Consider the following 25,536-nt stretch of genomic DNA (forward strand, 5'->3'; position numbering starts at 1 on the left):
AAAAGCAAATAGAAACCTTACAACAACAACTCGCATTTACACTGTGCCTTAAACATAGTAAGCTATCCCAAGGTGCTTCACTGGAGCGTAATCAAACAAAAATTGAGGTTTGGGATGGGATTTCCAGAGCTTAGGGCTGAGACACGGCTGCCAATGGTGGGACGAAAGAAATGGGGGTTTCACAAGAGGCCAGTGTTGGAGAAACATAGCATTCTTGGAGAAAGCAGGGACAGGGTACTGAATTTGGATGATCAGCCATGATCTCATTAAATGGTGGAACAGGCTCAAGGGGCCGAATGGCCTACTCCTGCTCCTATCTTCTATGTTTCTATGGGGTCAATTTTCCCGAAGCTGTCGGGAAGAAGGCGGGACTACAACTTTTGGGTTTTAGACCCGCCTACTTCGACGTCCGGCCAATCCGCGCAATTTTCCCTTGATTGACCTTGTTGAGCCCGCCCAGCGGGCTCAGCAGACCAATTAAGGGCCACCTGGCAACAGGTGACGTCACAGACTGAAATTTCATCTGTCAAGAGTTCTTGACAGATGAAATATCAGTGTTTCACAGCTGTTTGAAGCTGTGAAACCCTGACAGTCTGAGTTCTGACATGAGTCCTTCTGCATAGACTCAGTTAGAACTCTCAGCAGCACTCAAAGCTGAAGGCTGTCACTTTTCACAGATCGCAGCCGTTCAGCTTTAAGTTCCGGTTGAGTGATGAGCTCCCGACGGCTACAGGAAGAAAGGCTGTTAAGGTAAGTACAGGTACGTAAAAGTTCTTTAAACACTTTAAACACACCAAACACACTTACCTTTGCACTCATGCACCCATCACTCACCTGAACACTGACATCGCGGCCCCTCCAACTCCTTCAACCCGACGGCCCGCCTGCTCTAACCTGGCGTGGTTTGGAGCCGTCGGGAATCCCACACGACACCCCTCAAAATAGGGATTAGGCTAAAAACTGCCTGTGAACTACCTGTTAACAGGCAGTTAATTGGCACTAATCCCTTCCTGCCTGGTTTCGGCGGGCCCCAGTGCGGGGCGGGTACCTGCCGCCCCTGAAAGTTGCGTGGAGCGGGGTTTTGGGCGGGATGGTGTCGGGACCCCCAAATTCGAAATTTCCCCCTCCCCCTCCACACGCCTGAAACCCCGCCTGACGGCTCCACGAAAATCGACCCCTATGTTTCTATTTGTAGGGCTGGAGGAGGTTACAGAGATAGGGAGGGGCGAGGCTATGGAGATATTAAACACGTGGATGAGAATTTTAAAATCGAAATGCTGGTGGACCAAGAGTCAATGTAGGTCAATGACCGCAGGCATCTTGGGTGAACGAGAATTGATGCCAAAGGCAAAGTACTGCAGATGCTGGTAATCTGAAATATAAACAGAAAATGCTGGAAATACTCAGCAGGTCAGGCAGCATCTGTGGAGAAAGAAACTGGACTAACATTTCAGGTCTGTGACCCTTTGTCAGAACTGGAAAATGTTGCACATGCAACAGGCTTTAAGCAAGTACAGAGGCAAGGAAAGGTGGGGGGTGAGGAAAGAACAAAAGGGAAGGTCTGTGATAGGGTGGCAGGTGGAAGTGATTTAAATGACAAAGGGATGATGGTGCAAGGCAAAATGGGGTGGTAATGGGACAAGTAAAGAAACAAAAGATGGGCCTAGAGGAGCTCTAAATGGCAACAGCAGAATCATTACCAGCATCTGCTGTCCGAAAAAAACGAGAGCAGTGGTTACGATCTGAAATTGTTGAACTCGACATTGAGTCTGGAAGGTTGTAAAGTGCCTAATTGAAAGATGAGTTGCTGTTCCTCGAACTTCCGTTGAGCTTCATTGGAACAGTGGAGGAGGCCGAAGACAGAGAGATCAGAGTGGGATTGGGACGGAGAATTAAAATGACAAGCGACTGGAAGCTCAGGGTCATGCTTGTGCACTGAAAGGAGGTGTTCCACAAAGCGGTCACCCAATCTGCATTTAGTCTCCCCAATGTAGAGGAGACCGCTTCATGAGCAGCAAATAGAGTATACCGAGAGTTACAGTATCCTGAGAATTGATGCAGGTTAGGATATGAGCATTGTTTGAGCTCAAGTTTCTGGAGAGTGGAAGATGGGAGGCCGGCCAGGAGAACATTGGAATAGTTGAGTCTGGAGGTACCAAAAGCATGGATGAGAGTATCAGCAGCAGATTGTCTGAGGCGGGGAGGAGACGGGCGATATTACGGAGGTGGAAGTAGGCGGCCCTGGTGATGGAGAGGATATGGGGATGGAGCTCAGCTCAGAGTCAAATAGGACACCGAGGTTGCAAACAGTCTGGTTCAGACTGAGACAGTGGCCAGGGAGTGCGTTGGATCGATGGATAGGAACGGATTTTTTGGCAGGGGACAAAGATAATGGCTTCGGTCTTCCCAATGTTCAAGTATAGGAAATTTCAGCTCATCCAGGACTGGATGTCGGCCAAGCAGTCTGAGAGCCAGTGGAGGGGTTGAGAGAGGTGGTGGTGAGGTACAACTGGATAGCATCAGCGTGCATGTGGAACTTGACATTGTGTCTTCGAATGATGACACTGAGACAGCATGTATATGAGAAGTAGGAGAGAGCCAAGGATAGATCCTTGGAGGACTCCAGAGGTAATGGTGAGGGGTGAGAAGAGAAGCCATTGCAGGAGATTCTCTGGATACTGGATAGGTAAAAGTGGAACCAAGCAAGGGCAGTTCCACTCAGCTAGACAACGGAGAAGAGGAATTGGAGGTGGATGGTGTGGTCAACCGTGTCAAAAGCTGCAGTTGGGTCGAGGCGGAGAAGAAGGGATAGTGCAGCATGGCCACAGTTACAGAGAATGTCATTTACGACTTTGATTAGGGCCGTTTCAGTTCTATGGCAGGGATGGAAACCAGATTGGAGAGGTACAAACCGGGGTGGGGAAATGATGGCAAATTTGAAATGCAGCGGGACAGTACCTGAGGAGAGGGAACCATTTACAATATCAAAAAGAAAATGAAGGGTAATTTTTACAAATGCACACACACCTGGGGCCTTCATTATGGATGGAAAATCATGGGGTGTGTGTTTGTGATTTCCCAATATGTGCTCCTGGTGGGCAAGACTCTGTGCATTTGATACTTTGGTTCCTGAGTTCAAATCCAGACAGACTGGTTGGATGAAAGCCTCATCTATCAACGTCTCACATTATACAAGTTTGGGTAATCATAATCTAGTTCCAAGTGGGCATGGTCATCCAGAGAAAAGAAAACAAGACAGAAAGAAAGAAACGTGCATTTATATAGTGCCTTTTGCATACTCAGGACATCCCAAAGTACTTTGCAGTCTATGAATTATTTTGAAGTACAGTCCACTGTTGTTTTCTGTGCAAATGCAACAGCCAATTTGCACACAGCAAGACCCCACAAACAGCAATGAGATTAATGACTAGTTAATTTTTTTTTCATGATGTTGTTGGGTGAGGGATAAGTTTGGCGAGGATACAGGGGAACTCCTCCACTCATCTTTGAATAATACTGTACCATGCAATCCTTTATATCCACCTGAACAGGCGGATAAGGCTTTGGTTTAATATCTCAGCCAAAAGGCAGCACCTCTGGAAATGCAGCACTCCCTCAGTACAACACTGAAGTATCAGCCAAGAATATATGCTCCAGTCCTTGGAGTGGGGTTTAAACTCACTATTTTCTGACTCAGGAGATGGGAGAACTACCACTGAGCAAAGCTGGGACTAGAGAACAAAGCTGCAACAAATTCAACATTAAAAGGGGATTAAATTGGCAATCTCACTAAGAAAGACAAGAGTACAGCTGGTGTAGGAAATGGAAAATGTTACCTGATGCAATTGGGGATGTTGTTCAGAGGGTCCTGTTAAGACACATTGTTGGGCCAGAAAGAGGAAGCTTTAGATTCCATTTTTATTATAGAAACACTCAAAATTTGCGGTTGGAGGCTTTCCGCAGGTGGATGCCTCCAACCTGTAAAAAATCTGCAAATTTACCTGGTGGCCCAGGAGGTATGGAGACTCACACTCCTGGGCCTCTCTGGGAACGCGCGGGAAGAGGCCCACGTATCTCAGGGGCACACACGGTTTGCAAGCACCCCTGGGATTACGTGGGCCGGCCCAACCAATAAAAGGGGATCCCCATTCATACTTATTGATTCCGTACAAATAGAATCCCCATAAGCATGAATGGGGAACACTTAAAAAATTCACAAACACATGAAATAACTTTTTTTTAAATTACATATTAAAAATTAATTAAAATGCCATTTAATTAAATATTTACACTTTTACCAGGCATAAGAATTTCACGGGCATTCAGCGGGCGGAAGTTGGGCAAATAGCGCAACTCTCCACCCACGGAGGCCCCTTTCCCAGGGATGCGGATCATCTGTCAAGAAAATTCTCGACAGATCGCAAGTTGCAGGTTTTCGTGCATGCGCTTCGCATGCCTAAACCCAGAACTTGCGCGACCCCTACGGGCGCATACACACCTCGTACGCACCCGTGGGGGTTGCAAATTACTGCATAATCTTACTATGATCCAGAAACTCTAGATAACTGTGCATGTGAGAGTGAGGCATGTGGAATTACTCCAAAGTTATGAACTCTCTTGTTTATGCTGATTTGTGAGTTTTGCCATTCTGGGATGTTATTTTCTCTGATGTTAGGGGACATCTGCAAAGTATATTGCTGGCTTGGAACGTTGGGCTGAGATGTCAGCCCATCCATAGGCAGACCCATGGTGGTGAATCCAACCTAAGTACGGCCATTGGGCGGTTATTTATACTGATGCTGGTGGCATCGAGCAGTCAGAAGGACTCCGGGAAAGCCCCTCATAAAGTGGGCTGCAGTGCCATTAATGCCAATGGCATTGTTTTCTTTATAGGGTTACCTCCAAAGTTGCTCTTACAATCCTGTCAAGTAAATGGGCATTACCCTACTTCTAACCTGACCTGGGAGTCCTTGATATTGAGACTGGGTACCTGAAATGGGAAGTTTTCCATTCCCCAATATTAACATCTCTCACCTTGTTTAGCACAAAAATAATTTAAAAAATAAAAAATCAATTAATAGTTAATATTGTATTTTAAATCAGTGGTGATGTTCTGAGCCATGTCCAATTATGGCTGCCTATAGGGCATTATCTCAGACTGGCCTGGTTACGCTGATCATATTTGACATGAAAATGCTGCAAATCCAGAAGAATAGTTTTGTTTATTTTTTAATTCCTCTTTGTGGTTTCAAAGTTACCTACCTCAGGGGTTCATGCCTAAGCACAATCTTAACCAGTTACCAACAGCAGCTGAAGGAGGCACTTGTACTGCAGGACATAATAACATAAGAACATAAGAAATAGGAGCAGGAGTAGGCCATACGGTCCCTCGAGCCTGTTCCGCCATTCAATAAGATCACGGCTGATCATTGACCTCAACTCTACTTTCCCACCCGATCTCCATGTCCCTTGATAACCCTAGAGTCCAAAAATCTATCTATCTCATCCTTGAATATACTCAAAGACACAGCATCCACAGCCCTCTGGGGCAGAGAATTCCAAAGATTCACAACCCTCTGAGTGAAGAAATTCCTCCTCATCTCAGTCTTAAATGGCCTACCCCTTATCCTGAGACTATGCCCCCTAGTTCTAGACACTCCAGCCAGGGGAAACACAAGACAAGCCACATTATAAGTAAGACATTCCTGACAATAAAGGGCCTTTATCTGCTAAGTTGGCAAGACACTTCATTCCACTCTTAGGGCTGAATTTTAATGGGGAAGGTGGGTTGGGGGCGGGGGGTCTCCGGGGCGGTCGGGAAACCTGGGTGAACGGGTTTCCCGCAGGCCCTGCCGAATTTAACGGCAGGGCCTGATTTGTATGGGAAGCCTGTTTCCCACCCGCAGCCAGCCAGATTGAGAGTCTGGCTGGCTCCGGGCGGGTAGGCCTGCATCACTAGGCCACAGAAAGGAGGGAGGGAGGGATAGCATGGGGACTGGGGTCGGCCTGGAGGACCAGGGGGCGGGTGGGGGGGTTATGAAAATCAGTGGGTTGGCGAAGCGGGCGGGGTGGTCTGAAGATCGATTGGCAGCGTGGAGAATTGCGGGGAGTCTGAAGATCAATCAGTGGCATGGAGGAGCGGGGGGAGGGTGGATCTGAAGATCGATTGGGGGCTGGGGAGCAGCCATGGCAGCGAGGGGTGGGGGGATCCCGAGGAACGGGGCCTGGAGGAGCATGGGGGGATGGAGGGATAGGTCCCATGGGAGGATTGGAGGCCTGGGGTGGAGGCCTAGTGGGACTATCGTAGGATTGGGTGGGTGGTCGGAGGCTTGCGGGGGAATAAGAGGCCTGGGAAGGTGGGGGATCGTAAGCCTCGTAGGGGTGGGTCTCCGATCACGTAGGGTGGGTTTGGTAGGACCCTGGATCCAGGAGCTTAGTGTAAAGGCTCTTACCTCTTGGATGCAGCACTCCTCGCCTTGCTTTAGCTGGCAGTTTCAAGAGGCGTGCAAACCTGACCAGCTAAAGTTAAATACAAAATGGAGGTTAAAGAGGCTTCAAGCCTCATTATAATATTTAAATAGACGCAGCCTCTCCAGTGCCTCTATGTCCTTTTTATAATATGGCGACCAGAACTGTACACAGTTAATTGCACACAGGTACATTAAACCAGCACAGTGCATATGTCAAGTACAACATGCATATGAATATCAGACACTGCATAGGTGCACAACTTAGAAACAGCGGCAGTGCATCTGTCAGATAGCAGAGACAGTGCATTCGTCAGTCACGTCATGTACAGCAGTCACATGGGCATGTGCACATCAAATTGGCACATGTATGGACATCAGAGTCAATGGGAGATCAGCAGAAAGAAAGAAAGGCTTGCATTTATATAGCACCTTTTATGACCACCGGACATCCCAAAGTGCTTTACAGCCAATTGAGTACTTTTTGAAGTGTAGTCACTGTTGTAATGTAGGAAACGTGGCAGCCAATTTGTGCACAGCAAGCTCCCACAAACAGCAATGTGATAATGACCAGATAATCTGTTTTCTTATGTTGATTGAGGGATAAATATTGGCCAGGACACCAGGGATAACGCCCCTGCTCTTCTTTGAAATAGTGCCATGGGATCTTTTACGTCCACCTGAGAGAGCAGGTCGGGCCTCGGTTTAACATCTCATCCAAAAGACGTCTCATCCAAACCCCTGGATAAGCAGAGTAAATGGCTATTTACACCATTTTTCATGGGGTTCCACTGATCTCTTGCTGAAGATCAGGAGAACCTCCATGTAAATTCAGGGCCAGCATGTATGTGTATAACAAATACTACAGCAACAATGTTTATGTCAGACAATGTACGTGCATATATGTCATATACAGCACAGGTACCTGATGAATATAACACATTTGGGAAGGGGAAGCACAGCACATTTGCATATCTCAAACAGCATGTGTTCATCTGTCAAACATAGCATGCACATAAATATCAGACACAGCACATTTGTATATGACCTACACATCACCTACAGAATACAGCACCCATTTCTATGCCAGGCACAACTTTCTTGCACATGTTAGCATATGAATATTTTAAGGATGAGCACTAATGTCAAATTCTGTAGCAAAATGAATTTAAATGGAGCCAAACTCAGCAATTCATAAACATTCTATTGGCGCAATTTTGACTTGGAAAGAGACATTATTTTTAAAAGAACGTGCACAGGGAAAATCAGTGTGATTGTTTTTTGTCTCCTCGACATGTACAATATCATGTAAAATGACATGTACAATTTCAAAACTGTGATTGCTAGATTTTTGTTAGGCAATGATATTAAGGGTTATGGAACCAGGGCGGGTAGATGGAGTTAAGATGCAGATCAGCCATGATCTAAGTGAATAGCGGAACAGGCTCCAGGGGCTGAATGGCCTATGCCTATTCCTATGATCCTATTACTAAGTTGCTTTTTTTCCCTTCTCTGTTGTTATCAGCCTGTGGTTGCAAGTTGTCTAATGACAGAGGATGTGTTTGAGTTCCTTTTCCACTAAGGGAATCTGGGTTTGAACCTCAGCTGAAACAGACATTCCAACTCAACTACCCTCTATGAGCAAGTTTCATCTGTTTATGACTGTTACAGATTGCATCATCTTGAGTAGGCTGTTGAGGCTGGAAAGAAAATCAGAAGGAAGCTGCAACTTGCTATACTTAAGATGTTACATACCATTCTTGACAGATAGCCCGAATAATTCAAACTAGACCTTTGTAATGTATTATCACATGGTTTGTCAATGTTCCGTAGACATCTGGCCTGATCGCTGATAGAAAAATTGCTTTCTAATCAACCAAGCAGTTGACGATGAGCAGTACCCATTACCTACATCGCAAGATTTGTAAGCGGCACTCTCTGGGTCAAAGGTTTTCTCCAAGTTTGACCTGTCGCACACTTACGCTCAGCTGAATGTTAACAAAGAGAGTCAACAGTATCTCACCATCAACACACACTGTACTCACACACCAAGCTGCTGTATGGTGTAAAGTCCTCCCCCAAAATCTTCAAGGCTACGATGGATAAGATTTTGCAAGGAGTTCCAAATTGCTTATGCAATCAAGATGATGTGCTGATCGCAAGAAGCAGTGAGGAAGAAAATCTAGAAGTGTTAGATATAGTGCTTCAGAGGTTGAATGCCCACAATGTCAAAATGAAAAGGAGCAAATGTGCTTTTGTGCAGCCCGAGGTTCTGTACCTTGGTCTGAAAGTTGATGCAAATTACTTGCAACCAGTGAGGGAAAAGGTTGATGCTGTCATCAATGCTCCAAAGCCACAGAACGTGTCTGAGTTAAGATCTTTCCTTGGAATGGTCCAGTACTATGCACGTTTTTTACCTGAGTTAGCGACCATGTTAGCTCCATTGCGCGAGCTCCTCAAGAAGGATATCCAGTGGAAGTGGACGAAAGTGCAACAGGAAGCTTATGACCTGTGAAAGTCTCTCTAGCGATGCTCTACTTGTGCACTACGACACAGAGCGTGAGCTTAAGTTAGCGTGTGATGCTTCCAGCTATGGTGTGGGAGCTGTCATAAGCCACGTAATGGATGACGGCCAAGAGAAACCAATCGTGTTCGCATCGTTAACCCTCACAAAGAGCAAAAGAAACTACGTGCAAATTGAAAAGGTAGCACTCACCATTGTGTTTGGAATCAATAAATTCCAACAGTTCCTGATCAGCAGAAAGTTTACCCTGATAACTGATCACAAACCACTCCTAGCAATATTGGGGCCCAAATCTGCCATCCCCGCAATGGCCGCATCAAGAATGCAATATTGAGCAGTGTTGTTGTCACTACACGATTGAATATTGCACTTCAAAGCAGAACGCAATCGCAGATGCCTTGTCCAGTTTGCCACATGAGGACTCGTGTGTTGGGAGTGAAGGTGCGATTTTCACGCTAGGTGCAGTTGACAAAGACTTTCCCATGAATGCAACTGAAATTGCAGATGAGACTCAAAAGGACTCAGTACTGAAAAGAGTGTATGAAAACACCTTGAATGGATGGACTGATCAGTGTCTGGACACAGAGTTGAAACCATTCCATAACCGTAATACTGAATTGTGTTGTGAGCAAGGTTGTATCAAGTGGGGAAACAGAGTGGTGGTACCTACTTCTTTGAGAGAAAGAATTCTGGCCAAACTTCATACTGAACATCCAGGGATCGTCAGTATGAAATCAATTGCAAGAAGCTTTGTTTATTGGTCTGGATTAGACAGTGATCTTGAATCACTTGTCAGCAAATGCAGTGTTTGCCAAAATTGCAGAAACAAACCACCCAAAACTCCACTACAACTCTGGTCATAGCCAAGTAGACCTTTTCCGAGAGTACGTAGACTTCCATGACAAAGCAAATTATTATTTCCTGGCACTTGTAGATAGTCACTCAAAGTGGATTGAAGTGAAACACATTGGGCAGGATTTTCATTGGGCTGTGGAGGTGGGATTGGAGGCGTGTGGGGGGTTAAAATCCCAAAATCGGGGGGGCAAAAAATCCATCCCGCCCCCATGCCAGTTTCAAAGGAGGCGGATTTTACCTGAATTGTGCTGGGAGCCGCCTCCCCGAGGCGGAAAGGGATTAGTGCCAATTAACTGCCTGTTAACAGGTAGTTAATAGGCAGTTTTTAGCCTAATCACTATTTTTATCCCTGAAGTGTGGGATTTCCGATGGCTCCAAACCATGCCAAGTTAGCGAGGCAGACCGTCAGGCTGAAGGGCTTGGAGGGTTCGAGATATCCAGTGTTCAGGTGAGTGATGGGTGCATGAGTGCAGAGGTAAGTGTGTTTGGTGTGTGTAAAGTGTTTAAATAAGTTTTACTTACCTTTACTTACCTTTACAGCCTTCCTTCCTTCAGGTCTCGGGAGTCCCTCAGCCCACCGGCACAGAAAGCAGAATGGCCGCGAGCAAAATCTGCAGCATTCTGCTTTCTGTTCTGGAGAGATCTCTAAATCAGCCTGAGAGGAAGGAATTAACTTAGAGTACAGATTGTCAGTGTTTGACAGCTTCAAAGAGCTGTCAAACGCTGATATTTCATCTGTCAAAAGCTCTTGACAGATGAAATGTCAATCTGTGACATCACCTGTTGTCGGGTGACCCTTAATTGGCCTGCTGAGCCCGCTGTGTCAATCAAGTGAAAATCGAGTGGGTTGGCCACAACTCGATGGAGGCGGGACTACAACCCCAAAAGTTGTAGTCCCACCTCCTACATGCCTCCAGTATCAAAATCCAGCCCATTGGTTCAAATATTACAACTAAACGTACCATAGATGAGTTGTGGTCTATCTTTGCATGTCATGGCTTACCTGAAGAGCTTGTTTCTGACAATGGCCTTCAGTTCCGTTCTGCTCTATTCCAAGACTTTATGAAATGGAACGGTATCAAACACACTGTCGTTCCACCACATCATCCAGCTTCAAACGGAGCAGTTAAAAGGTCAGTCAGACTAGTGAAAGAAGCTCTCAAAAAGCAAGTGTTGCAGGGTTGTTCGGGACTCAACATGAAGCAACATTTGGCAATTTTCTTGCTGAAGTACAGCACTACTCTGCGCACTACAACTGGACATACCCCAGCAGAGCTATTGATGAAGAGGAGATTGAGAACACAATTGAGTCTTGTTCAACCAAATTTGGCCTCAAGAGTTGAACAGAAACAATTGAGACAGAAACATTATTATGACACCAATCAGATAGAACAGAGTTTCAAACAAAACGAGTGTGTTTATGTTCTCAGTCCCCCTGGCAAGTCGAGTTCACACAAGTAGGATATAGGAACCATAGTAGAGGTTGGTGGAGCCAAGCGATATTTGGTTGAAATTGGTGACAAAATCCGAAGTGTTCATGTAGATCAAATGATCTCTGCTAGAGATGAACCAAGACACGATCATGAACCACTTGATCATGAACACATACATGAGTTTGACTCTGTTCCGACTTTAGTAACTGGAGTACCAGGTTCAAACAAGTCTGAGATAGAAACAGGATCATCTTTGAGTTTGGAACCAAAACAAAACAGCCCGAAAATTGGTTCAACACCAAAACCTTCTGTAAGGAAATCAGGAAGGCTCCGTAAACCTGTTATTAAACTGGATTTATAGTTCATTTGTAGGATTTGTAGTTCATTTAAAAGAAAAAAAAGCCAGGGGTTTTTGTTATGTGGTACATGTAATGCTGGAAAAGGGGGAACCATAGCTTTGTTGTGTTTGAGAGGGAAGTACATATATTTTATTTTAAGGGGGAAATGTATTATCACATGGTTTGTCACATGGTTTGATACATGGCTTAGAATAAGCATGCTCAGTCCGCTCTGGTCTAATAAAGCAAGCACATGGACTAGCAACTCATTGGGCCGTATTTTCCGATCGGAGGCTTCCTGTGTGCGGAGGCCTCCGATCTGGAAAAATCTACGAACTTACCTGAGGGCTCCCGAGGTCCGGACACTTCCATTCCTGGGCCTCTCCAAACTCGAAATGCGCAGGGCCCACGTATCCAAGAGGTGCATGCGGTTCGCAAGCGTACCTGGGATCACGTGGGCCATAGGGAGCCAATAGGAGAAGGGAATCTCCCTTCATACACTTGACAGATAGACCTGTCAAATATATGAATGGAGATCACCCCAAAAACACTGTGAAACATTAAATAAATTAATAAAAACATCACTTTTTAAAAATGAGTTCAAATTACAATAAATTAAATATTTAAAAAAAAAATTTTTTGAAGAAAAGTATTAAAGTTTTTTACGGGGCTAAAAATAAACGTACCTTTTTTAAAAGTATTTTTAAATGATAAATGAGTGAAAAAAAAATTATTTTTACTTTTTTCAACTCTTATGATGGTAAAAGCAGGCTTTACACCTTTTACCAGGCGTAAGATTTCTAAGTGTTTTCTGCGGACGGAGGTTCTCCAGAAAGCGGAACTATCCGCTCGCAGAGGCCCTTCTCCAGGGCAGGCATCCGATCTATCAAGAGGATTCTTGACAGGTCGGAAATGCCAGTTTTCAGCGCATGCGCTTCGCATGCCTGAAACCGGCATTTCCGCTGTCCCTACGGGTGTGTACACAGCTCGTACACACCTGTAGGCATCGGAATATACGGCCCATCAACTCTCTGTTCTTCATTTGTTCTACCCACATATATTACAACCTTCACTTCTTTACAGTTGAGGAAGAGAAAAGAAGACTGAAAATGGATGAAATTACTTACATACAATCTCATCCCACACATATATCTATCCTCTGACAGCATTTTAAAGGGACACTATCTCATGATATTTACTAAACTTTTTTAGTAACAAGTCACGCCACAAAGATATAATAAATGTTAGTATATATCAGTGCCTTATTGCAGGTGACTGTATTATGATGCAAATGACATGTTCTTCTCCCTACACCAAACAAAAAAAAAGTTTGCTGAAAACATTTTCATGAAGACAATATCCCCTCCAACAATAATAAAGTGCATAATTAGTACTTTAAAAAGAATTACCTCAGGACATCCTAAAGCGCTTTACGAGGTACTTTGAAGTGCAGTCACCATTGTAATGCAGCAATTTAGGAAACAAATTTGATCCGTTCTATGTTAGGTAAAGAGCCATAATTTGGATTATTTAGCAGTAGCAGCAATTATCGGGCAGGTTCTGCAGTGAACGAGCAATTCACTCCGCCAGGTTACTGCCTTGACAGCGAAGTTGAAAATAACTCCAGTATATCTAAATGCTTGTGAGACAGTGGGTTTGAATTTCATCGGGAGGTCTTTTAGGGGCTCACCCCTTGGAGTCACCGTTTATCCCATCCAAAGTCACTGGATCAAGGGCATTTGAATGCTATTTAGCAGTGCAACTAGGGCTCCCATCTCAGGAAAGTTGTCTGTGCCATGTACTGGTCCCCAAATGGTCTGTAAATTTATAATGGGCAGAAGAAGGGACAATGGTGCGACATAACTGGGGCCTGCTTTAATTTCCAGTTCCAGCCTGCCCCGAGAATGGCGTTCTAATACTGAAGATGAAGGCCCTGATTTTAACTCTGGGCGGGTGGATGGTGTAGTGAGTTGGAAATTCACTCACTACCACAGAAATCAGCCCAGGCTATTTTAACTGCTGGGCCAACGTTAACATGCCATAGGCCCATTTCTCGCCTGTTCCGGGTGGAAGATGAATGGGAAGCGGCTGCTGACCTCCGAAAAATCGGGCAGGCCATAGCTATCCACTGTTAGGAAGTTAGGTGTTGGGAAGGGGCCTCCGGAAGGGTCTCACGGGAGGGAAGTAGATGGAAGTCCAGGACAGGGGAGGGCTATACGTTCATTGCGGGGCCCAGAGGAGCACTCGTGCTCCTTTTGGGCCTTCAAAGAAAAGTAAAAAACTTGAGCGGCCTAACTTTAAAGGGACCACTGGAAGCCCTTCAAAAACTGCCCAGGAAGCTTTCCCATTGAGGCCCCCACCTCACTTCCGCCCCTGCCACCCCCACCCCCATCCCGCTCCCCCCACACTGCCTCCAGTACCATCTCCCTCCCTCCCAGGCCTGACCTGTTGGCTGGTTGAGCATGGAAAGCGGCTAGTTTCCCACCTTCCCAGAACCAGATAGCTGCAGCGAGCCACCCACTTGGCACCCGCAGCCTCAAAATGGATCAGACTGCACGCTGGCACCAATGGGTGAGCAGAACGGCCATTCCACTGACATTGTGCTCATTTTGGACGCTAGTTGAAAATCACGCCCAGTATATCTATGTGTGATACAGTGCTCTGTGTGAGACTGTACATTTGTGTGTGTGACACTATATTTATGAGACAGAGTACTTCTCTGTGTGAGACAGTATGGCCGGAATTTTCTAGGGTGGTAGTGGGAGCGATCGGTGGTGGGTCAGGTGGGACTGTTTTTTTGACAGCGGGTCGGGAACTCACTGTCATCCCGCTCCCATGCGCCTCTCCCCCGGGTGGGTCTATCATCATGGAGCCGACCCAGTAGCAGCGAGCGAGCCAATGAGATGATTAACAGCTAGTTGTCAGACCCTTAACAGGCTTTTTTAACTTACTTTTTAAATTTAACTGCATAGCCACGGGAACCACACTGTTCGGGGACCACGTCTGTCAACCTGAGGCAGGAGTTCTGTGGCCATTGCTCCAGCTGATTACTTGACAGCATCAAATGTACAGTGAAAGCTCCCACCTGACAGATGATCACTTTCCTCAGAAAGAAGCTGTTGCTCAGTCCATTTCCAGCACAGATTCTGCAGGCTGCATGTCTTTCCAGTGAAGTCTTCATCCAGTCTCAACTCATTGGAAGAACTCTCTCACCATTGACAGAATGCTTCTGTCATCTGCACTTCACCTGCCATCTATTCCACCAACATGGGTGCTGTTTATACTGTCTCACCTTGGTCCTCAGAATCAGACCACGATCAGCCCCAACACCAGCAGCACCAACAACAATACCAACCTTCTCCGCAATCACCTGATGCTGCACAGGACAGAGGGCATCAGCACCTGAACACATTGCTGCCCGGGAGGCCACAGCTGGCCTCACCATGGCCAGATTTACTTCTCTTGACGCTGTACACCCTGACTGCCACATGATGCGCCAGGTTGGCACCACCCCACACCAACACCATAAAGCATCCCGACAATGACCAAGCCATTCCTTTCATACCCATCACCATTGCGGGGGGTACCGTTATGTCTCACCATTCACTGCAACTCACTAACCCACTTCCAAAGGTGCACACAAAGCTGTCCAAAAACACAAGTGTTGACAATAAAGATTTCAATGTTTGACAGCACATTAACAGAAACTTCACATGAACATTGGATAAAACACCCAAGTGGCTACCCTTGTGTGTTGTTAGTTGGTATGATTGGACTAGGATGAGGGTGAGTGTGAGGGGTGGCTAGTGAGATGGGGAAGTGATAATGTAGATAGAGTGGGATGGGTGGAAGTGCAAGGTAAGTTGGTGTGAGTAAGGATGTGCAGGGGTAGGGGAGGCAGAGTGATGGGGATGTGATGAGAGGCACAGTAGGATGAAGTTGAGTATGGCTACTGAGAAGATTGAAACATTTACGGCACTGTGCCCAGGTCCTCTTGAACACATACCTACTTATAACCTCCTTTATACTCTACAACCAAGCTGTTTTGGTCTCCTGGGGAGGTCTCTTCTGTCCATCGGAAGGGAAGAGGACCTCCCTGTGTGCTCTGACTCCCTCCCTAAGCATATGGAGGGAGTCATCAGAGAACCTGGGTGCAGCCCTCTGCCTCTGTGCAGTCATTGTCAGTGTTTGCAGCACTCCAATGCTGTAGTGCACTGACAGCACTATGTTAGATTAAACGTCAAATCTAGCGTAGCCATGGTCCCTTTAAAGATCCTGGCTGCAAACACGTCATGAATGATGTCACCAGACCCGCTCCATTTAGTTGGGCCGGGTAACGCGCTGGTCGGGCTTAATAGGCCCTATTAATGTAAGTTTGTTTTCAGCAGCGGGATGGAGCCAGCAGTGGGGTCACGATACAAATAGAATATCAAATCTTTCATCAGCACCCATAGATAGTATACAACAACAACTTGCAGTTATATAGCACCTATAACATAGGAAAATGCCACAGAGGTGTAATCAGACATGAATGGATGCTGAGCCAAAGAAGGAGATATTAGGCGAAATGACCCAAAAGCTTGGACAAGGAGGTGGTCTTTAAGGAGGGCCTTAAAGGAGAAGTGGGCGATGAAGAGGCAGAGAGGTTTAGGGAGGGAATTCCAGAGAATGGGGCCGAGACGGCTGAAAGGCATGGCCGCTAATGGTGGGGTAAAGGGGAAGGATGCATAAATGGCCAGAATCAGAGGAACAGAGAGTTTGGGGAGGGGGTTGCGGGGTTGGAGAAAGTTACAGCGATAGGGAGGGACATCAGATTTAAACATGAGGATGAGGATTTTAAATTGGCAGCGTCAGGGGACTGAGAGCCAATGTAGGTCAGCGAGGACTGGAGTGATGGGTGAGCAAGCTTTGCTGTGGGATAGCTTATGGGCAGCAGAATTTTGACTGAGCTGGAGTTTACATAAGGTGGAGACGGGAGGCCAGCCAGGAAAGCAACTTGATAGTCACAGAAAATGCTGGAGACACTCAGCAGGTCAGGCAGCATCTGTGAAGAGAGAAACAGAGTTAACGTTTCAGGTCGATGACCCTTCGTCGATGCTGCCTGACCTGCTGAGTATCTCCAGCATTTTCTGTTTTTATTTCAGATTTCCAGCATCTGCAGTATTTTCTTTTTGAACTAGATAGTCACGCCTGGAGGTGAAAAAGGTCTCCAGTGTTTCATCAGCAATTGGGCTACACCTGTTTGTTTTTGTTTGTGTATGTATGTGTATGTGTATTTCAGACAGTACACCTGTGTGTGACAGTAAACCTGAGTGTGATAGTGTACTTGTATACAAAAAATAAAAAGGAAAAATTGCAAAAGCTGGACACCTGAAACAATAATAAAAAGAGGAATGCTGAAAATACAGAGCAGATGAGTCAGCATCTGTAAAGAAACAAGATAGGTTTCGGGTGGGTGCTGATGAAGGATGTGAAATGCTATTTGTATTTTCTCTTTAGAGATACTTGTGGGAGTTTGTGTGAGACAGAGCACCTGTGTGTGTGTGTGTATGTGTGAGGGATAGAGATTGAGAAAGAAAAAGAGAGATGCACGAGTGGGAAGAGGGAAACAAAGTGAGAGGAAGTATTTGAAGGGATCCCAGGTTGCCCAAGCACGGTAAAGTGCTGAGTAATTGTCAGTCATTAGTTTCTGGCTGATGCAACACATCCTGAGTAGTGACATCAACCAAGTGTGTGTTTGCCTGAGGCTGAATAATGAGCAGGCGGAAGCCGAGTTGCTACTTTCGGGGAGGGGGGGCGGGGGGGTTGTGCAGCAGCACAGAGACAGATTATACCCAGATAGATGTACACACAGACAGAAACAAATAGACACACACAGAAACAGATGCACAGACCGACTGAGACAGATATACGAGACACACACACACACACACACGGATGCACAGGTGATTAATAGTAAAGCGAGCATTATTAGCAAGAACCCAAGTTAAACCACACACATACCTGCCTTTACTCTGGGCACAGCATCCAGCACAAGAGAGACCCGTGGCACTGGGATCAGCGCCAGAGGAGAGATCAAAGGGAAGCTGAATCAGGGCCGCCGAAAGACAGTTGGCGGGTGCAATCCACTGACTCCTCACTGACTCTAAGCACCATGTCCACCAGCCCAATATCTAACATCTCAAGCGGAGACCACAGCAACGCCGGCTTCAATGGGTTCGTGCCACCTGATGCGGACTGCCGGCAACAAAGTAAAAGCTCCGAAAACAAGGTGGTTTTAAAGAAGAAAGTGACTCTGCTGAGAGGCATATCGATTATAATCGGGACGATCATCGGCGCCGGTATCTTCATCTCTCCCAAGGGGATCCTGAAACACACCGGGACCGTAGGGATGGCCCTGGTTATGTGGGCTGCGTGCGGTGTCTTGTCGCTGTTCGGTGAGTTGTGCTCCACTTTTGAGAGTTTACAAAAAAGTTTACTCGAAACTGGGAAACGATAGAAAGGATCAGAAGCAGCGTGATGCTGAGAAGCGATGGGAAGACTCTGGTCACCGGTGCCCCCAGAAGTGTCAGTGTTTGGACCTCATTCTTGGACAAACAAACAAAATTAAATAGCGATAATACAAACTGCACAGCCGCAGGCGAGAAGCTTCCCTTTGTTAAAACGTGTGGTTCTGAAACTTCTGTACATTATCAAACTAGGATGAAGTTGAATACGTATGGTGATACTTTGTTTTTTATTAATAACTATATGTGCATATATAGCTATTATTAAATATATATATGATATATATATTAAATCATACTAACATAGGGAGCATATCTATACAAGTATTTCTCATCAATTCTCCTTTAAGACGCTCCTTTTCGTCACCTGTCCTAATATCTCCTTATGCGGCTCAGTGTCAAATGTTGTTTGAAAATGCTCCTGTGAAGCCCTTGGGATGTTTTACGACATTAAAGGCGCTATATAAATGCAAGTTGTGTTGTATTTTGTTTAGGGCACTGTTGTACTGGCACTTTCACATCAATGTGGTGCAGTTTTGCACGTGCTTCAATGAAAAAGTGGCAGTATAATCCAGGAGACTACGCAAAAGTTTGGAATAGGCTCGATATTAGGTGGTTCTTCTTTTCTTAGAGGGCAGTGGGCCTTTGGAATGCATTGCCGGCTTGTGCGGTGGGTGTTGATTCTCTGGCCACCTTCAAGAGGGAACTGGACCGGTTCTTGGCTGGGGCAGAGATTGCATCATATAGAAGGGAAATGGACTAACAGTTAACATACGCATGGTCAGTGTGATCTCCTGGACTGGTTTCTATAGCCTGAGGGGGTCGCAGAGCAATTTTACAAGGGTTTTTTAATTACCCCTTTTTTTCTGGAGATTACATGGCTGCGGGGTGGGGGAGGCGGGGCTGGTAGGAAGTGTCTAGCCATGATGCTCCAAGTATCATGAGTGTTGGGAAGGCTTGATGGACTAGCTGGTCTTTTCTTGCCCATCATTTTTGTATGTTAAATGCACCAAAGCTACTTGGCGTGAGTAGCCGCACGCCCCCCTCCTCCGCAGCCCCCCCCCCCCCCCCGCCTTCCAGGAAGTTGTCTCTAGAATTCGAGTTTACAGCCAGTGTGATATAACTCCAGCCTTAATATTGTTGCATTTACTCTGGAAAATAAAGAAGAATTCACTTTATATATTTGGAATTACATGATTTAAAACGAAGCCATATTCTCTTCTGGACTTTGTAACTGACAAGCTTTTGAAGTATTTAAAACATACCCCCACACATGTACACATACATACAGACAGGGCTTTAAATGAGCCCCTCTCTGTAATTATACTGCAGCTACCATTTTTATATGATTACCTGCCTGGAGAAAGGTGGTAGTTGACAGCGCTGAGTTACTCTGTCCCAATTGTACCCACTCTCTAGTCCTGGGGAAAGAATGAGTTAAAGTTGAAGACTGTGCAATGATTATTGATTCTAACATAATCGGGGCAATTTTAACCTGATCAGCCCATCGGGAGACTGACGGGATCGGGTGCAACACTGGTTTTACACATCGTTCGATTTTACTCGGCATTGAGGTCAAATAAGTTGGCGTCCACATGATCCCGTCAGTTTCCCGCCTAGCGAGTTAGGTTAAAATGACTCCCAATGAGCTGCTAGGACAGAGTAGTAGTATTGTTAAAATCAAGAAACATAAGAATGAAAGTGGCTGGAGGCTGCAGGTAAAAGAGGGATCGACAATCAAACAATTTTGTTCTTGACTCCTGTCCATTACTGTAACAGACATGTTAGAACAGCCCTCACGGGAGCAGCCTTGGACAAAATGAAAATTAAGAGATGTTGAGGGGAAAATAAGTGTTTGGCATGAAAGAGGAAGCAGAGATTTTTGGAAGCAGGTTTGCATTGACCTCTGCTCACTGGTGTCTCATGATGATATTTTTATTATTGGTAAAGAACTGATGGGACAGTTGCCTCTGTTCTAATACTAGAAACTTAAGGGCTGTGAATCTTCATGGGACATTCTTAACTTTAAAATTAAAGCTAAAAAATACTTGGCTCCATGGAGATGGTAGGAATAGTGCTACCTGTATAGGGTCAAAGCAAGTGGTCTTACACTGCTTCTGTTAAATGACCTGCGGGTGAAGTGATTTCACATAAACTTCAATTACAGTACACATTTTACATTTTTGCAGTGCCTTATGTCAATGTCAAAAGTATAGAATAGGTACATGTGACTTATTTTGACAGGTTTGCTGGAATGTTGTGAATGACTCTGAAGTCAAATGTTACATTTTTCAAAATTTGTTCTTGTGATGTGGGCGGTGCTGGCTAAGTTGCATGTGTTGCCTATCCCTGGGTGCCCTGAGAAGGTGGCTGGGGGGTCTTCACCTTGAACTGCTGCAGTGATTGTGGTGATGGCCCTCCCACAATGGTGTTAGGTAGGAAATTCCAGGATATTGGCCCAGTGACGATGAAGAAACAGCGATATATGTCCAAGTCAGGATGGTGTGAGAGGTGGAGCAGAACTTGTAGGTGATAGTGTTCCCCCAATATTTGCTGCTCTTGTCCTACTCAGAGGTCACGGGTCTGGGAGATGCTTTCAAAGTAACCTTGGCAAGTTGCTATACTGCATCCTGTATGTTCTGTAGCCACAGTGCACTGATGATGAAAGGGTTGGGTATTGATTCCAGTGGCAAGGGTGCCAATCAAGTGAAATGTATTGTCTTGAATGGTGGCGAGCTTCTTGAGTGTTTTTGCACTGTACCCATTCAGGCGAGTGATGAGTAATTCCATCCCACTCCTCACCTGAGGCCTCTAGATGGTGGAGAGGCTTTGAGGGGCCAAGAGGTGAGCAACTTATTGCAGAGTACCCAGCCTCTGTCCTGTCAATTTGCATTGAGTTTCAAAGTCCCAGTTCCACCCCTGCCCCCGACAAACTGCCCCCCTCCCCATACCCCACTACCAGCTGCAGCTATGGCCTTATTTCTAGGCTTTGTACCCCACTGGTGGGGTCTACATGTGCCTTGTGGAGGCTGGTATGGCTCCACTTACTTGGCATTTTAATCGATATTACAATGCCAGGTATCAGCTGAGGCACAGGAGCAGGAACGCCTACCCATAATTTGCCTTGTAAGAGGTGAACGGAAATTCCACCTGGTACCAGCAGGACTCTGCCATTTTCCTGGAGGCACTGCTGCTCTCCCCTTGGCGGAACCACTGGGAAATTTCAGGCTCTATTTTTTGTGAAGCTCTGGCAGAGATACAAGTATGCAATTGAAATTTGTGGTGTTGAGAATCACTTTTGCGATTGGATGCAATCATAACCTCTTCATTCAATTCCTGCCTTGTCTCACTGCAAGCTGTCTAATATTATCCTAATTACAGTGGCAGATAAACTTGTCTGACTGTTATTGCAAGTTTTTTGTAAAAGTAATAATGGGCTACAATGTATAACAGTGATTACCAAACATTTTCCAGACAATGACACAGGTCTGTACAACGCTCATCACGAACATTTTACCTGAGTATAGTGTTCAATGCAAATGAGTAGTTAAGCTGAAATAACAACAGAAAATGCTGGAAACACTCAGCAGGCCAGGCAGCATCCGTGGAGAGAGAAACAGAGTTAACAGAGATGCTGCCTGGCCTGCTGAGTGTTTCCAGCATTTTCTGTTGTTATTTCAGATTTCCAGCATCCACACTATTTTGCTATTGAGTAGCTAAGCTGTTATATTGGGGTAGATTTTCCCGAACCTGCCGGGAAGAAGGCGGGACTTCAACTTTCGGGTTTTTGATCCGCCTACATCGACGTCTGGCCAATCCGCGCAATTTTCCCTTGATTGACCTTGTTGAGCCCGCCCAGCGGGCTCAGCAGGCCAATTAAGGGCCACCCAGCAACAGGTGACGTCACAGACTGCAATTTCATCTGTCAAGATTTCTTGACAGATGAAATATCAGTGCTTCACAGCTGTTTGAAGCTGTGAAACCCTGACAGTCTGAGTTCTAACATGAGTCATTCTGCACAAACTCAGTTAGAACTGTCACCGGCACTCAAAGCTGAAGGCTATCACTTTTCACAGATCGCAGCCGTTCAGCTTTAAGTTCCGGCTGAGTGATGGGCTCCCGACGGCTACAGGAAGAAAGGCTGTTAAGGTAAGTACAGGTAAGTACAGGTAAGTAAAAGTTCTTTACACACTTTGGACACACCAAACACACTTACCTTTGCACTCATGCACCCATCACTCACCTGAGCACCGACATCGCGACCCCTCCAACTCCTTCAACCTGACGGCCTGCCTGCTCAACCTGGCGTGGTTTGGAGCCGTCGGGAATCCCACACAAAACCCCTCAAAATAGGGATTAGGCTAAAAACTGCCTGTTAACTACCTGTTAACAGGCAGTTAATTGGCACTAATCCCTTCCCGCCTGGTTTCGGCGGGTCCCAGTGCGGGGCAGGTACCCGCCGCCCCTGAAAGTTGCGTGGGGTGGGGTTTTGGGCGGGATGGTGTCGGGACCCCCAAATTCGGGATTTTCCCCCCCCACACACCTGAAACCCCGCCCAACGGCTCAGGGAAAATTGGGGCCATTATGTCACCGACCCCAGCGTTTGGTTCTCATACAGACGGCGGCAAGATCAAGATAAATCGACTGGGTTTTGTAAGATCGGTCACCAGGATGACCATTTTTTAAATTGAGTCTTCCCAATTGCTCCAATGAAGGTGTTGATCCAGCAGGAGCATGTTCACTGTACTGGTATCTTGGGGAGGAGAAAGGGGGGGTGTAAATTTCTGTGGGAGTTCTACTGCTTGTCCACTGTAACTTTGGAGGAAGAGCTAAGGAAACCCTGGAAAGATGTTGTGCACACCATTTATACCGCTTAATCATTTTACAGCCAATTAAGTGTAATTACTGTTGTAACATAGGCAGTGCAGCAGCCAATTTGTGCACAGCAAGATCCCACAAACAGCAATGTGGTAATGACCAGATCATTTTTTTTTAGGTGTTAGTAGCCATTTGATACCTTGAGCAAGTTGTCATTCTTTATGTTAGAGCTTAAACAATGAAGGAATAATTTTCCAAACTTGTGCTCTCAGTGTGGAGCAGGTATTGGAAATTTGGCTGCATGTTGTATTCCACCCAGTGCGTGCCAAATTTCAGATATGTGTTCCTGGCAGGTAAGGTGCAAAGTCATTAACTATGGGGGCATCACAGCTGAGATAGGTACAAGTAGACTTTCGCCAGATAATAATCAGGAGCAGGAACACTAGCTGATTTTCTTTACCCCTATCCCAGAGGTGCAGGGATGAAATGTATCACTCTCATTGAACATAATTCAAAAAACTCAAATATATCATGCTTGTCAACCATCAGCTTATGTGTCAATCGTCGCTCAGTGGTTGCACTTTCTCCTCTGAATCCAAAGGCTGTGGGTTCAGAACCCACTCCAGAGACTTGAGCACAAAATCTAGACTGACACTGCAGTGCAGTACTGAGGGAGTGTTGCACTGTCAGAGGTGTCATCTTTCAGGTGAGACGTAATGGATCCCATAGCACTACAGTATTTCGATGAAGAGAAGGGGAGTTCTCCCCAGTGTCCTGACCAATAATTATCCCTCAACCAAAAATAATAAAAATAGAAATACTGGTCATTATTTCATTGCTGTTTGTGGGAGCTTGCTGTGCGCAAATTGGCTGCCGCGTTTCCTACATTACAACAGTAACTACACTTCAAAAGTACTTAATTTGCTATAAAGTGCTTTGGGGTGTCCTGAGGTCATATGTATGCAAGTCTTTTTTGTCATTCATCTCAATCAGTTAGCTGACCACATTTATCACAAAGCGGGAAATGGAATTGACTGAAGTTAATGGAGTGGATGTGTCTGCCGTAAAACATGGGGATTAAAATTGCATTGTACGATAGTAATAACAGACTTTTTAATCCATTTAAATAAATAATTTAACGTCTTCAAATTTCATATGAATACTTTAATGTATTTGCTATTAATATCATACTATGCAATTTCAACCCAATGGTGTGGAATCTGTCAAACTGCACTGCACATTTCTTTTACACAGCGCATTAAGTTTGGCTTTTTTCAGTGTTGTGTACATGCAGCTAATATAAACCAAGAAGTCGTAGCAGTTTCAAAACATTTTACCTCAGTTTAGAACCACCAGTTTCAACTACTGAGAAAGTTGCATGCCCCAATAAATGAACTCTCAATTCAAAATATATTTTTGTTTGTGACAGAATGTGTCCCAACTTGCAGGGAACTTTAACACTAAACGAATTTCCTTCTTACCATGAGTGTTTTGCTGGGGCTGTAGGTAACCAAATATGGAGATGAGGCCACAGTGATAACTTGTGGACCTGCTACTAGTCAGGGATAAGACACCAGGACACTCTGTACCACCAAAATTATCAACACAGCCAGCCCACTCTGCACTGTCACTGTCTTTAATAGTGACACCAGTCGATCCGAAGCCATGTCCGAAAGTCATTCTCTGGACCACCCTGTTCCCCTCTTGTGCTCTCCAAGTTCAATTCCTTGGGATACGCAATGCAGATGACCCATTAGAACTTTCATAGTTACAGTCTGTATGTACAATTTGTTCATACTGATTACAAACTTATTGCAGGGCTATGGGGAAAAAGCAGGGGAGTAGGACTAATTGGATAGCACAATGGGCCGACTGGACTACTTCTGTGCTCTATGATTCTATGTTTCTGAGCTTACAGAGGGGGCCAACTGGCTTATCTGGGACATTGCAAACACGTCTAACTCGGTAGGAAGGCTGTCTAAATGTACAGTATCAGTGACAGTTCCTGTTAAAACAGTAAATTATTAATTTACTACTAAGCATAATCAGCAGTCCTGTGGGACAGTGGCTGAAATAGTGTTACATTTGTATGGTGGGGGAGAGTGAAGAAAGGAACATGTCATTTCTTTGGAGGTATGACTATGATTAACCCTTTCTATTAATAGCGACCGCCATTCAGATCTGACTAAATTATGTTTTACCCGCTAAACATACTTGCCGCAGCTTCCTCCTCTTGTTTGCAAGATGGCTGGTGTTTTGCTCACTGCGTACGCTGTCAGAAGCCTTCAGAATGGACCCGCAAGTTCCAGTTTTCCACATGTGGGAAAACATGCGGAGTTGGGCTATTTGCCCAACTACTGCCCAGCAAATACCCACCAAACCCTTACGCCTGGTAAAAGCAGGCGTAAGGCCTTCATTTATTTTCATTTAAGTCATGTGAAATGTTATTTTTTTAGGTGATTTCTGTTATACTTATGGGAATTCCATAAATGGAATCCCCATAAGCATCATAGGAATCCCCCTTTGTCATTGGTTGGCCGGGCCCACGTTATCCCAGGGACGCTTGCGAACCGCCTGCGCCCCTGGGATCAGTGA

The 25,536-nt window shown here is 45.5% G+C and overlaps 1 protein-coding gene across 1 annotated transcript in view; it reads left to right on the forward strand.

The window, feature by feature from the left end:
* The first annotated feature begins 17,421 nt into the window (after positions 1 to 17,421).
* LOC147122656 (cystine/glutamate transporter-like) overlaps positions 17,422 to 25,536 on the forward strand; it is a 294,916-nt gene continuing 286,801 nt past the window's right edge. The window contains exon 1 of the mRNA XM_086008514.1: positions 17,422 to 18,054. Coding sequence (XP_085864640.1) covers positions 17,772 to 18,054 — 283 coding nt within the window. The 5' untranslated portion in view covers positions 17,422 to 17,771. The remainder of the gene's footprint in view (positions 18,055 to 25,536) is intronic.

The sequence above is a fragment of the Somniosus microcephalus genome, chromosome 2 (genome assembly GCF_052327205.1).
Source record: "Somniosus microcephalus isolate GS21.2 chromosome 2, FLI_Smic_1.0, whole genome shotgun sequence".
Taxonomy (NCBI): Eukaryota; Metazoa; Chordata; class Chondrichthyes; order Squaliformes; family Somniosidae; genus Somniosus; species Somniosus microcephalus.